The sequence below is a fragment of the Macaca thibetana genome, chromosome 3 (genome assembly GCF_024542745.1).
Source record: "Macaca thibetana thibetana isolate TM-01 chromosome 3, ASM2454274v1, whole genome shotgun sequence".
NCBI lineage: Eukaryota > Metazoa > Chordata > Mammalia > Primates > Cercopithecidae > Macaca > Macaca thibetana.
In genome coordinates this window covers 114,421,068-114,435,465 of record NC_065580.1, presented here as the reverse complement: position 1 = coordinate 114,435,465, position 14,398 = coordinate 114,421,068, and the positions used below count along the sequence as shown (strand labels likewise).

The 14,398-nt window shown below is 49.5% G+C and overlaps 1 protein-coding gene across 3 annotated transcripts in view; it reads left to right on the top strand.

Moving 5' to 3' along the window:
• Positions 1–14,398, top strand: part of GCK (glucokinase) — a 50,389-nt gene that overhangs the window by 24,336 nt on the left and 11,655 nt on the right. The window contains exons 1-2 of one of the 3 annotated variants that reach the window (XM_050783422.1): positions 7,846–8,056; positions 13,706–13,868. In XM_050783422.1, the coding sequence (XP_050639379.1) occupies positions 8,009–8,056; positions 13,706–13,868 (211 nt within the window). In that variant the 5' untranslated portion in view covers positions 7,846–8,008. Of the gene's footprint in view, positions 1–7,845; positions 8,057–13,705; positions 13,869–14,398 lie in introns of those variants that run through there. The other 2 variants (XM_050783425.1, XM_050783423.1) reach the window with 2 other exon arrangements.

The window sequence follows — 14,398 nt, the reverse complement described above, 5'->3', positions numbered from 1 at the left end:
CAGGAGGCAGAGGTTGCAGTGAGCTGAGATCACACCATTGCACTCCAGCCTGGGCAACAGAGCAAGATGCTGTCTCGAGAAAAAACAGAAACAAAACAAAAAAAAAAAAGTAGTATACTAAAGTCTCCAACTACTATTGTAGAACTCTCTATTTCTCCCTTCAATTTTGCAAAATTTTGTTTCATGTATTTTGGTGTTCTGTTGTTTGTAATTTTTATATCTTCTTAATAGATCAAAATTTTTATCAACATATAATGTTCTTTGTCTCTTGAGACTTTTTTTTTTTTTTTTACTTAAAATCTATTTGGGCTGATAATACAGCCACCACAACCCTCATTTTGGTTGTTATTTTCACAGAATATCTTCTTCCATCCTACTTTCAAATTCTTCTGTCTTTATATCTAAAGTGAGCCTCTTGTAGATAGCATACAGGTGGATAATGTTCTCTTTATTCACTCTGCCAATCTCTGCCTTTTAATTGGAGTTTAATCTATTTATATATAAAATAATTACTGATTAGGAAGGACTTCTACCACTGAGCTATTTTTTTCTGTGTGTCTTACACATTTTTAAGTTTCTCAATTCTTCCATTACTGAATTCTTTTTTTAATTCTTGATTTTGTGTGTGTGTTGTTACATTTTGATTATTTTCTCCTTTTGATAGTGACAGGAGGCAACCAAATGCCTGGCAGATAGGAGCTTGTCCCCCATGAAACTCCACCTTCAAGCCAAAAAATAGCCTGAAGGCTAAAAGACCAGACTGCTGGTCCCAGATGAAACCCACAATCCAGAGTGAGAACTTCCATTCCTCTTTGCCTGCCCTCTGAATAATCCCTTTTAACCAATCGAATGTTGCCTTTTCTAATACTACCTATGGCCGGCCCCTCCCCCATTCTGAGCCCATAAAAACCCTGGAATCAGCCACACTGGGGGCACTTTGCCAACTTCAGGTAGGGGGACCACCTCTGTATCCCCTCTCTGCTGAAAGCTGTTTTCAACACTCAGTGAAATTCTCACCTTGCTGTCTCTTCGATTGTCAGCGTATCCTCATTCTTCTTGGGTGTGGGACAAGAACTTGGGAATCAGTGCACAAACCAGACTTGGTCTGGGCAGCACGGGTGGGTGGACAATCTCCTGCAGCAGGTAGCATGGCCAAGTGAGGCCTGGGCAGGGCATCACCGAGGTCCCCAGCTTGCAAAGTGACCAAGGAAAAGTCCTGTGTCACTTTCCTTTTCTTATATTTTTCAGTTATTTTCCTAATGATTGCCTTGGGGATGGTAATTAACAACTTACATTTATAAGAAGCTAGTTTGAATAATAGTTCCAATAGTATATGAACACTATACTCCTATACATCTCCATCCTACTTCCTTTATATTGTTATTCCCACAAATTGTGTTTTTATACATTATATCCTCACTAACATAAACTTATAATTATTTTCCACATTTGCCTTTTAAATCGTATAGGAAACCGAGAATCACCAAAAAAAAACTACATTAATATTCACTGTTATATTTACCTATATAGTGACATTTAACAGTGTACTTTTATGTCTTCAGATGTCTTTGAATTACTACTTAGTGTCTTTTCATTTTAGCCTCAATGTTTTCCTTTAGCATTTCTTACAGGGCAGGCCTGCAGGTAATTAATTCCCTTTGGTTTTCTTTATCTGAAATGTCTAATTTCTTTTTTATTCTTGAAGAATAGTTTTGCTGGTTATAAGATTCTTAGTTAATAGTTTTTCTTTTCTTTCAGCACTTCAATTATTATTAAAGTGTTGTTATTATTATTATTATTTTGAGACAGAGTCTCCTTCTGTCACTCAGGCTGGATTGCAGTGGCACAATCTCTGCTCACTGCAACTTCCGCCTCCCAGGTTCAAGTAATTCTCCTGCCTCAGCCTCCCGAGTTAGCTGGGATTACAGGTGCCCGCCACCATGCCCGGCTAATTTTTGTATTTTTAGTAGAGATGGGGTTTCACCATGTTGGTCAGGCTGGTCTCGAACCTGACCTCAAGTGATACACCCACCTTGGCCTCCCAAAGTGCTGGGATTACAGACATGAGCTAGCGTGCCTGGCCTAAAATGTAATTATTATTACAGCTGCCATTTGGCCTCCTTGGTTTCTAATGAGAAATCATCTGTTAAACTTATTGCAAATCCTTGGTATGTATGCTATGTGTCATTTCTCTCTTGCTGCTTCCAAGATTCTCTCTCTGTCTTTGTCTTTTGACAATTTGACTATAATGTGTTTCACGGTGGATTTCTTAGAGTTTATCCCACTTGGATTTCATTGAGCTTCTTGGATGTGTATGTTTGTCTTTCAACAAATCTGGGAAATTATTTCACCTTTTCTCAAATATATTTTTCTTCCTCTTTCCATCTCTCTTCTTCTGGAGCTCCCATATACTTAAATTGGTATGTCTGATGGCATCCTACTGGTCTCTTGGGTTCTGTTCATTTTTCTTCTTTCTTTTTTTCTGCTATGCAGACTGGATAACTTCAATTGCCTTTTCTTCAAGTTCACTGATTCTTTCTTCTGCCTGCTCAAATTGGCCATTTAACCCCTCCAGGGACTTTTTCATTTCAGTATTGTACTTTTCAGATCCAGCATTTCTATTTGATTCCTCTTTAATAAATTATCTTTATTGTCATTCCCCATCTGTTAATACATTGCTCTCCCAATTTCCTGCAGTTCTTAGTCCATGGTTTTCTTTAGTTCATTAGGCATATTTAAGACAGTTGACTTAATGTCTTTGACTAGTAATTCCAATGTCTAAAATTCCTTATGGACAGCTTCTTTTAAATTATTTTTGTCCTGTTATAGAGCCATATCTTCCTCTTTATTTGCTTTGTAATACTTTGTTGAAAACTTAACATTTTGAGTAGTATAATGTGGTAATTCTGGAAGCCAGATTCTCCCCCTCCTTTGAGATTGGTTTTGTCGTTTGTTGAGGGCTTCAGTTGTCCATTTGTAGAGTGACTTTTCCAAACTATTTTTGCAAAGTATGTATTCTCCGTTGTGTCTGATCATTGATGTTTCTGTTCTGGTGTCTCTGCAGTCAGCCTATGACCTGGAAGTATTCCTTAAATGCCTAGATTTTTTTAAACCCAAGAAACAAAAAACCTAGCATGTACCTTTTTAAAAATCTTCTGATAGATGCCACCTGGAAGGCTGCTGCTGCCTGAAGGGGCAGAAACAAAGGCAAGCTCTACTCTGAGCCCTCAAGGAACCACCAGATAAACAAAAGAAATTTGATTCTCCAAATTTCTGGAAGACAAGGTCCTTTCTGCCCACTCTGGCTCCAGCCAGCTGCTCTAGGAACACAATTACTGTCCCCATGGCTACAGGAATGTTGAAGAATGCAGGATGGTAGCTGGTTTGCCACACCACTCACTTATGAGCCATCAGCATGCCTCTGCCTTCATCAAGCACTCCCATGGTTGCTGTAAGTGTCCAATCAGGTTCCAGAATTCTGAAATAGTTGACTCTTACAGGATTTTTTTCTCTCCTAACTTAATGATTGTCTAGATCGAGGAACCAATTCCTGAAGTTTCCTATTTTGCCAGTTTCATGACATCATTCCCTAGTAACTCTCTTTTCAGACAAAAAGTTTCATTGACTTACTGTAGGACTAGCATCAAAGAGACTATGCCACCTAGTCTGTCTCCTTAAAACACCGAAATAATCAGTACACATTCGGGTAGGAGTTTGGCATTAGATCTGCCATCAATCAAGAGCGGGGGACAGCCCATGTCTTAAACTCTGACCCAAGGGCTAAAATATTCTTTGGTAGCAACAACAGCTACAAACTATTGAACAACTTGTATGTGCCAAGAGCCTTATCTGCATTATCCCATTGAATCCTCTCAACAGCCCTTTGAGGTAGTAGAATTGTTGCCTGACCCTTACTGAGGCTTAGAAACATTAAGGAATTTGCCCAAGGCCCTAGAGCTAGTGAGTGGCAAAGCCAGTCTTCAGACTCAGGCTGGAGATCCTACAGTTCTGTGTTACCCCAGTGTTATCCTGCCTCTCAGCACGGAGTCTTGGATGATTCTCCTACCCCCTCCCTAGGACTACTCCCTGCACCCTTACTCATGCTCTGCCCTTCTTCCCCAACAGTGCTAGCCTTAGGCTTTATCCCCGACACACAGCCCAGGCTCCGTTCCATCTGTTGACAGAGGCAAACACTGGGGCAAAACCGACCTCTGTGGCTACCACTGTGTCCACCTCCACCAGCTTCAGCTGAAGCCTCTGAACATCTCCAGCATGGAGGAAGCCCCAAAGGACATTTCCTGTCCCCCAGCATATGCTTGACCCTGAAGCCCCCCCGCCCCATCTAGTCGAGAAGACCAAACTTTTAACAATCCCGGAATCAGAGTGACCCATGGGTGAATCTTAGCCAGGTCGCTCATAGCTATTGCATCCTAGTAAGTCCCTTAACTCCCATGGGCTTCAGTTTCCCTGTATATAAAATGACAGCCTTCAGCTCACAGGCCAGTTGCAATCCATCTAAAGGGTCTAGCACATCCCCTGGCATGTGGAACCCACATGTGGTCATTTGATCCTGGCATGCTCTACTGTCTCTCGGCTCCTCTCCCCTTGCCCTGACATCCTGGCCATCACCCACTGCCTAACACCCTCCCACTCACCAAGCCCTTAGCCTGCCCCTTAGCACAAGAGCACAGCCAGTCTCAAGTCTACCCTGCTGTAAGCAAACACTTGCAACATCATGCTGACCTCCAGGCCCTGTTGCATCAGTGTGCCCACACTTGGTTCCCAGCTGGTACTGAGGGTATCAGGGAACAGGCCAGTGGTGGAAGGGCGGACACTTTGTGTTCCCTGGCTTCCTGGCTCCCAATATCTTTCCCAATGGCATATGGGGTCTAGCAGACCTTGGCTCTAACTGTGAGCCAAGTTAGCTCTTTTAACTAAGAACAAGTTAAATTGGCTCATTTAACTATGAACCTCTATCCTTTAGAATCTGGGTCTTCGGGCTTGCTTCTGTGCAAAATGGCAGATAAGGCTCAACCTTTCTTTTTTTAACTTCATTGTTAAATATTACTCCATTAATACATATTTACTGCAGAAAATGTAGGAAATACAGATAAGCAAAAAGGAGAATAAATTAAAATCACTCATACCACCATCAGCAAGATAATTACTGTTACCATTTTGGTATATTTCCTCCCAATACATATATCATCTGTATCATATTATGACAAAAATGGATCATACTATGTTTCCTATGTTTCCCCTGTGTTAGTCATCTATTGCAGTATAACAAACTGCCTCAAAACTTAGTGGCTTCACCTTTCCATGTATTATGATGACAAGAATGTGATATGACACTGTCCTATATCTGGACCATATGCTAAAAGACAGAAAATGGTTTCTAAACTTACTTGTCCTGTAATAACAAAATTTTATTTCATAAAATGTTAAAAAAAAAAAAAACCATAGTAGCTTGAAACAACAAACCTTTGTTATCTCACACAGTTTCTGTAGGTCAGGAATTCAGAAGCAGCCTAGCTGGGTGGTCTGGCTTGGTGTCTCTCCTGAGGCTGCAGTCAAGGTGTTAGCTGGGGCTGCATCATCTGAAGGCTTGACTGGGACTGGAGGTGCTGCTTCCAAAGTGGTTCACTCACATGGCTGGCAAGTTGGAGCTGCCTATTGGCAAGAGGCCCCACTTCTTCTCAGTGGATCTTCCCAGAGTTCTTGTAGGCATCCTCATAGCATAGCAGTTGGCTTCCCCCAGAAGGAACAGTCCAGGAGAGGACAAGGCCGAAGCCACAGTGTCTTTTCTGGCTTAGGCTCTGAAGTCATACTCCACCATTTCTGCGTTATCATATTAATATAATGCAGGCTAGACCTATTCTGCATGGGAAGGGACTATACCATGGGGTGAACAACAGAAGCAGGGCTAATTGAAGGCCAGCTTCAAGGGTGGTTACACATTCCCTTTCAACAGTATGTCATGAACATCTTTCCAGGCCAATAGGAGCAGATGAATCTTAACATTTTTAATGACCACATATAAGTGTAGCATAATTTATTTAACCAACCTTCTGTAGTTGGATATGTGGGTTGTGTCTCATTTTTTGATACTAGAATTAATCATTTTGAATATCCATCACCAAACTTGTCATATTATTTTCTTGTGATGAATGAAAAAGAAAATCAAGTCATGCCTGTCAATCTGAAGCCTGAGCAACTAAGAAATGGGGATACCACAGGGACATAGAGCAGGGTCCCTTCTGACTCTGCTCTTCTCTTTCTCTCCCCATTAAATGGGGAGTTCACTATCTACTGCACAGCTGCACAGTTCTGTCTTTTCAGAAAGTTCTAAGCAGAAACAATGTTCATCCATCCTCCTCAGGATAGCCCTCGAGCTACTGAAGACTCTAAGCACGTTCTGGACATCCTCCATGAATCATCATCTCTGAGGCCCTCCCCTTCTTGGCCCCTCTTCTCTGGACAGGTTCTGGACAGGCTTGCCCTTCCAAAATTCCTGGAAAGCAGCAGGTACTGTTCCTGCTACACTGACCCTCAACTTTAATGCAGTGCAGACCTGTTGGTGTCACCCCTTATCCTGAAGAGGGGGCATTGAGACAGGACAAGGGTGGGTGCCCAGGAGGGTTGGCATGAGTCATGAGAATCTGGTCCTGGAGAATTAGACAGTGTGGGGAAGTAGGGGTGTTGAGTGCCTTTCTGGCCTCACAGATGCCAATGAGTATCATCAGCAGGTGGCCCCCAGAAAGGAACTCTAGATGATGCCTGTGGCTCTAAACACAGGCTAGAGAGGGCACTTGCAGTTCAGCCAACCCAGAAAGGGGGCCCCCTTGCCTCAGATTCAGCCTTTGTACACATCCTCAGCCTTTCTTGAGAACTAAATTTAGATTCTCCTCCCCTGTGCTGTGTGCTTGGCCCAGGAGAAGGGCAAGTCTCGCTGGGTAGCTGCTTCTTGGCCTGGCTGAACCAGAAGGCCCCAGTGCCACTCCAAACCTGGATGTGAGCCCTGCCCCCATGAGCAAACAGTGGCTCAGAGCTGGGGGCTGTGGGGGTCAGTGGCCTGTCACATGAGGTCTGATGAGGCCACCTCTGCTCTATTTTGGGAAAGGGATCAATTGTATCAAGGGCTTTCTTGGGAGTGATCACTCTGGCCCACTTGCCAGCTCCAGCTAATTTTAGCAGGCTTTGGCAGGTGCCAGCAAGTACATGGCATGTGGATGTCACTCCCAGGTGAGCCCAAGGAGGGGTCTGGGCCAGAGCCCGGGAGTCATGGTCTATGCCCACGGAGGCACCCAAAGCAAGCCTGAGGCCTGGACTTTGCAGTCACAAAATTAAGAATGATAGCCCCGGTTTTTTGTTTGTTTTTGGTCAATTGGCCGCCTTCCTCCACCACCCCTTCCCCAAGTGCCATACAGACCCCTGGATTGTATGAAATGCACATCGAACCTCTCTGCAGATGAAAATCCACTGGGGATCCCCTTGCCTCCAAGAGCAAGTCCAGACCTGAACCGGCGAGGGCCAGGCCCCCTTAGGACCCCCTCCCTGTCCGAGGGCATTTCAATAAGTGTTCTGTCCCCAAGGCAGCCTGGTGACTTTCTGCCCGCACAAGGCTGAGGAATAGCAGGTGGGTAGGCTGGCTCTGCACACCTCCTCCTGCTGGGCAGCAATCCCAACCCCATGTTCACAGAGTGTGGCCAGCTGCCCCATGGCTCTCTCCCCATGGCCCTGTCAACTCTTAGCCCACATGGGCCTCCCCTCCCTTTCTGGCCCTGCCTCTGACCCCATGGCAGGGGGCAGAGTATTTCAGCAGCTGCCGGGCTGAGCCCTTTCAGTGCAGAAGCCCTGGGCTGCCAGCCTCAGGCAGCTCTCCATCCAGGCAGCCATTGCTGCCACAGCGGGGGCCTTATGCTCCAAGGCTACAGCATGTGCTAGGCCTCGGCAGGCAGGAGCATCTCTGCTTCCCAAAGCATCTACCTCTTAGTCCCTCGGAGAGATGGCGATGGATGCCACAAGGAGCCAGGCCCAGACAGCCTTGACTCTGGTAAGGGTCACACCAAAGTTAGCGACTTTGCATTGGGAGAACAGCGCCCAGGGCAGGGCCCTTGGTTTTGCACATTACCAAAACCAAGGCTGGGGGCAGGGAAAGCAAGCAGGCTCTGGGCACCTTGGAAGGAGGCACACGAGCCTCAGGGGTCCTGGCTAAGGCAGCTGTGCCCGCCACTGCCCCCCCCCCCGCCCACCACCCCTCCTCACTGTGGCTGCCCACTGTCCAGCCTCTCGAAGGGTTCTAGGGCACTTGCTCCTGGAGCTAACAGTGACCCAGGACACTGGTGTCTGGGGCTTGGCCTGAGGCTTTTATGGGGGGAGGTGGCTGGCTGCCCAGGGCTGTCTGGCTGTCTGGGGGCTCTGCATGGCATTTCCAGGGGTTGGTGGATCAGGGATTCGGTCCCTCAGGAGAATGTGGACACCAGCCCGAGGTCGCTCACTTCTGTGGACTTAGCCACCTGAGGGCCCGGGAATGGAGGGGACCAGGCTACAGCTGGGCATGTGGCACTGGGATGGGCTCTGGAGCCCCCAGGCCTGCAGCGCTTGCCCAGGGACTTCCCTGGCCCTTGGCCATGTCCTCAGGGACACACAGCTCCTCCAGTCGGCCCCTCCTAGTGCTGGAATAGACAGCTCCTCAGTCCACATCTGCCAAAGGCGGCCCTAGAAGGCATCCTGCCTTTTGTACTGCGTTCTGGAGGTGGGGCCACAACGCACTGCTCGCTGCATAAAAGGGACAGCATCCTGCCCCTGGCAGCCCTGCCCGACCAGCTCTGCCTCTCCCACTGCTATCCAACCTGTACACCCTGGTGACCGTGTCCAGGCTCCACATCTACCTCTCCAGCCAGACTCTCCTCTGAACTCTGGCCTCACATGGCCAACTGCTACTTGGAACAAATTGCCCCTTGGCTGGCAGATGTGTTAACATGCCCAGACCAGGATCCTGATCCCACAACCCAACTCCCAGGTCAGGTGGAACCTCTTCTTCTCAGGCCCTTCTGTTCCTCTCCTCAGCCCCTCCCACCTCCCTTCAGAGTAAGTCTAGACTTTTACCCCTCTCACTAAGCCTGCACCCACCATCCCTGCGCAGGGGTTGTTAGGACAGCCCGACGCCCTGCTTCCACCCTGCTCCAAGATGCCCCCGTTCTGCAGCCCGGTGCCTCCAGGCTTCTCACCTCCTGCTGCTCACAGCTCAGCCTCACTCCCTCCCTCCCCATCTCTGCTCCAGCCTCAATGCAGGTCCCCTGCCCCCATCTTCTGACAGGAGCTGCCTGACCTGTCCCTGCTTCATCTGTCCCCATTCCTTCACCCCCCAACCTGTCCCCAGTTTGACTGAGATTCTTTCCTGCAAATCCCCACCCTTCAGAGGAGTTGGTCCTGCTGTCAACTCTGCTTCTGTGCCCCGCGCCGCACCTGGCATTCAGTGGGCATTTGCTGAAGAGATGAGGGTCAGATGCCCTGCAGGGAGTGTGGGGCGTCCTCAGGCGAGAAAAGTTGTACTTTTGACTGTGAGCCCCGATTATGTGTCCTGTGACGTCTCGGGTGAGGTCAGTAAGAGAAACCTCTGCAAGCTGGCTGGGGCTGCCTCCCAGAGGCTGCCAGGGGCAAGGACAGGCTCTGTCTGTGCTCTTCTGGCCTCACAGACAGGCTCTATCTGTGCCCCAGGCTACACCTGGGGGGCCAAGCAGCTTCTCAGGGCTTCCCAGGTATCAGCACATTTCCTAGGCTGCTTGGGAAAGCCCTGTAAGCTTGCATAGACACCCAGCAAGAGGCTAGCCAGAGAGACACTTGTAGCTGGGGTCTGGGCACAAGTAACAGCTCGGTGCTGGGCCTGAGGTCAGGCAGGATGCAGCCTGGCTGGGTGAGAGGAAAGTTTGGAGCCAGTGCCTGGGTTCAAACCCCTCCATGGCCCGTGGTTCTGTGGGCCTGGGGAAGGGTTTGTACCTCTGTGTCCAGTTTCCTCACTTATAAAAAATGGAGATAATAAAAGTACCCATGTCCCAGAGTGGCTGTACCAATAATAGGGAAGCGTGCCCAGAGCAGGCCTGGCACACAGGAAGTGTGCATCAGCCTCAGTCCCTGCCACTGGGCTTGTCCTGGGTGTCTGTGAGGCAGACCTCTGCCCTACAACGTGACCCCCAGGCTTGTGAGACCAAGCTGGGTCAGGGCTTCCTCCTCTGGGATTGCATGCTTACCAAGTGCCAGGAGGGGGACTTCTGCAGGCCCAGGTGCACCCTAAGGAAGGGGCTTGCTCCCACCAAGAACAAGGCTCACCTTTGGAGGATGCTCCCCACATAAGAGGTGAACCCCCAGGTCTACTGGTGACTACAGCCTCAGAACCTGACAGCATCTATCCTCCAACCCATGCCCACTGGGAAGTGTGTGAGGGGTCCTTATAGGCCCTGTGGTGTGGACAATGCAGGGACCCTGCAGCATCTGGCTAGGGCAGGGCCCAGATGAGAGCCCTGGGCCAGGAGACCCTGGCCGGTTCTGCCACTGTGGGGAGACAAGCTCCCCTACCCCATGTCCCCCGCTTCCCTGCAGCCCCACAGAGAATGCAGACCTACTTTTACAGAAATCCAGATTTTTGTGTAAAAGTGTCTCTATTTTAAATAGATTTTAAGTGGTGGCAGCAAATTTAAGCTTTTGAGAATATTATACAGGACAAATCAGATTCGCAGGCCAGATGCCACTTTATTTACAGAAATGGAATCAGGTCCTACCTCAGGTCCCATCTCACGTCTTCACTTATGCCTATGTGTCTCCTTCACGGGAAAGGCCACAGGAGGCCCTGCAGTAAGCATCCTGGAGTTGATTTAAAGTCCCTGACGGTGAATATGGGGGTCCTCACTGTTGCCGCAAGGGGGCATACCCCTGTGTATCTTAGAAATGCCTGCAGCCCTTTTGCTGCAGAACAGATTCTTAGGAGAGAAACTGTCAGATCAGAGTTCAACTTAGAGAAACTCCAAATTGCCCTCTGAACAGATGGTATCAGTTTGACATCACACAATGCCGGGATTCCTGGGGGAGAACTTTCTGGCCTAGAAGGCAGTAGAGCCAGGACTTCACCCAGTCAGTGGCAGGGCCACACACAGGCCTTGATACAGAGGGGGAAGACTTGGGCCTCCTCGACACCCTACGGGGCCCAGCCTCCCAACATGTGATAAGAGAAACAGCAGCCACCTTGTACCTCGCTCTCCCAGTTCTCCAAGGGCTGGGCCAGTTCTCCCCACAGCCCTGCAAGGGAGGATCACTCAAGGGCCCTAACTGTCTGACAATACAGCCACACTCTGATCAGCCGCCTGGGCACAGGCTCCATGTCATTGTCCTCTGCCAAGACCTCAGACTGAAATGTTGGCTCCTCCCATGAAGAACCTGGGGCCAAAGGACCAGAGTCCAGGTCTGTGGCCACCAGGATGGGCCACTTGGAGAGAGGCACAAGGGTGGTACCAGGCAGGTGTGAGGGCTGGACCTTTGCAAGAGCAGCATCATTTTTGTTGAGAGCCTGCAGGTATCTTATAATTGGGTCCCTCTGACCAATCTTGTCTGGCGGGAGATGCCAGGCAGGCTCCCCAGGACTTCCTGCCAGTAGCCACTGTGTGCGTGGATTTGGGTGCTGGCCTCACCACAGTGTACTGGCTGTCTGTTCCTGCATAAATGACTTCTGTAAGCCTTTCTTCATCTGCAAGATGGGTGCTGCTGGCACCTCCTCCCCAGTGCTGTGGTGACCCGGCATAGTGTGTGAGGCTGCTATGTGAGGCACCTAATGCAAGGCCTGGCATATGGAGGAATTCAGCAAATGGCAGATGCCTTCACAGTTAGTTCCTGGCATTCTCTACATTGGTGGGTGTAGGAAAGAAAGACAGAGGAGGCAAAGGTTGTAGCTGTGGGACATTGAGGACAGCCTGGATTGCTCCACAGAGCCCTGAGGACATCTCCAGGGGTGTGCTCCGCAGGGGCAGTTGGATTGGAGGGTTGGAGGTCGGGGAGGGCGTGCACTCCCACCCATGCTCAGAGCCTCGGAACAGTGCCTGCTCAGCCAACATGGGTGTTTGATTCTGTGTCTTTTGTCACAGACTTTACCAGCCCCATCCCTTTCTGACCTTGCCTGAGTTTAAAATTCACATGTGGGGCCTCATTAGGAGACATGGTTCTGAACTAAAGATCTGTATCTATTGGGAATGCTTTGGGCTGCAGGAAGCCAAACACCTGACTCACGGTGGCATAGGTGGTTTCTGTCTGCTCCCATAAGCCGCACATGGAGGGTGAATCTGGCATTACTCTCTCCTCCCTACGTTCGCAGTATGCTAACAGCTTTAACCTCTGGCCTTGTTTCTTCATCGTTGCAGGGTAGCTATCACAGCGCTGGTTATCACATCCTTACACAGCTGTGTCTACAAATTTAGGGGGACACTGAAGCTCCTCCCCCTGCTAAAATCAGGCTTTTATTCACTTGTCATTGGCCAGAACTGGGTGACATGCCCAACTCTAGACCAATCATCAGTAAGAGGAGTATAGTATTGCTGTGCCTACCTTAGACTAATCATGGCGCAATGTGCTCCCCACACCAACAAAATCTGAGTTCTAAAAACTGAGGAAGAAGAGGAAAATCGCCATGTTGCCTCCTGTCTGGGATTCAGATCATCTCCAACCCCCTGAGCTTATGCGTAAGACTGTGGGCAAAAGTGTGTGAGTTTTTGTGGAATGGGTCCACAGTTTTATCAGAGCATCCTTCCTTTTTCTTTTTGATTCAAGATGAAAATATCCTTATGATTATTTTTCTCACCACTGCCCAGAGATAACCAGCACATTAACATGGCCTTTTCTCCATGAATAGCACTAGGGTGCCCAGGGGACAGACACATAGCTGTCCACACACCAGCTTGCTGGGTATGCAGAGGCAGAGTCACATCTGCATTCAGAGCCTGTCCTCACACTGCCGTGTGGAGAGCGAGCAGCCACACCATGGGCCGTCCATGCTCACAGGAGTGGTAGTATCGGATCTGAGCTTCGTGTGCCCAGGCGTCTCTCACGTCAGTGCATAGGGACTCTCTTCCTTCTGTGGCCCAGTGTGCCCATGCCACAGATGGCTTCAGTCAGCAGACACCTCCTTCTAGACACTCACGCTCACTCCTGGCTGGCCCTTAGCACATCTGTGCAGACTGGCCCATTTATTTTCTGGTGTAAATCCCAGAAGTAGGAGGACTGGGTCTCTCTGATAGCAATGCCAGCTGCCTGGCGCCCTCCAGACAGGCGGCTCAAACCCCACCTCGCCAGCTCTCCCTGTTAGTCCCTCCTTTCCCTGGCTCTGACCTGAGGGACGAAGCAGGGTGCTACAGGACGCTGTGCCACAGGGATATCGTCATGGACAGAAGCCACTCTGCCCTCTGCTGCTCACCCCTCCAACACGCCCCGGGCTGCATTTGTTGAGTGGCTGGTCCCAGACTCTGCTCTTCTGACTTGCCAGCTGGTTTTACCTGTAGTAAAGTTTGAGATGATGGGTCATCCTGAACCCGGGGTCAGAGGACAGAAGGAGGCCAGCAGCATGTGGGGGAGATGGCCCGTGAGGCCCTCGGCGTGTGGGTGCCTGGTGACAGCCCCACCCTGAGTCCCCAGCCCTGCTGCTCCCATCCCCCTCCTTGTGCAGGTAGAGCAGATCCTGGCGGAGTTCCAGCTGCAGGAGGAGGACCTGAAGAAGGTGATGAGACGGATGCAGAAGGAGATGGACCGTGGCCTGAGGTTGGAGACCCATGAAGAGGCCAGTGTGAAGATGCTGCCCACCTACGTGCGCTCCACCCCAGAAGGCTCAGGTACCACATGGGAACCGGCTCCTCATCCAGAAGCAGCTGTGGGCTCAGCACTAGCTGGGAAAAGAACCCCAGGCACTCCCAGACTCACAGCCAGTCCGAGACAGAATCTCCTGGGGAGCAATGAAGTCCCCAAATTGTGAGGCCAGTTCTCACCCTTGGCTCCTCTGGTCCGGCCCTGGGGCACTCGGACTCACCCTGGAGCTGGCAAACCTCAGGAAAACTGACTTTTTAAATCTCACTCCTGGCCAAGTGCAGTGGCTCACCCCTGTAATTTCAATACTTTGGAGGCTGAGGCGGGCGGATCACAAGGTCAGGAGTTTGAGACCAGCCTGCCCAACATGGTGAAATCCCGTCTCTACTAAACATACAAAAATTATACAGGCATGGTGGTGCATGCCTGTAGTCCCAGCTACTCAGGAGGCTGAGGCATGAGAATTGCTTGAACCCGGGAGGCCGAGGTTGCAGTGAGCCAAAATCATGCCACTGCACTCCAGCCTGGGTGACTGAGACTCCATCTCAAAAAAAAAAAA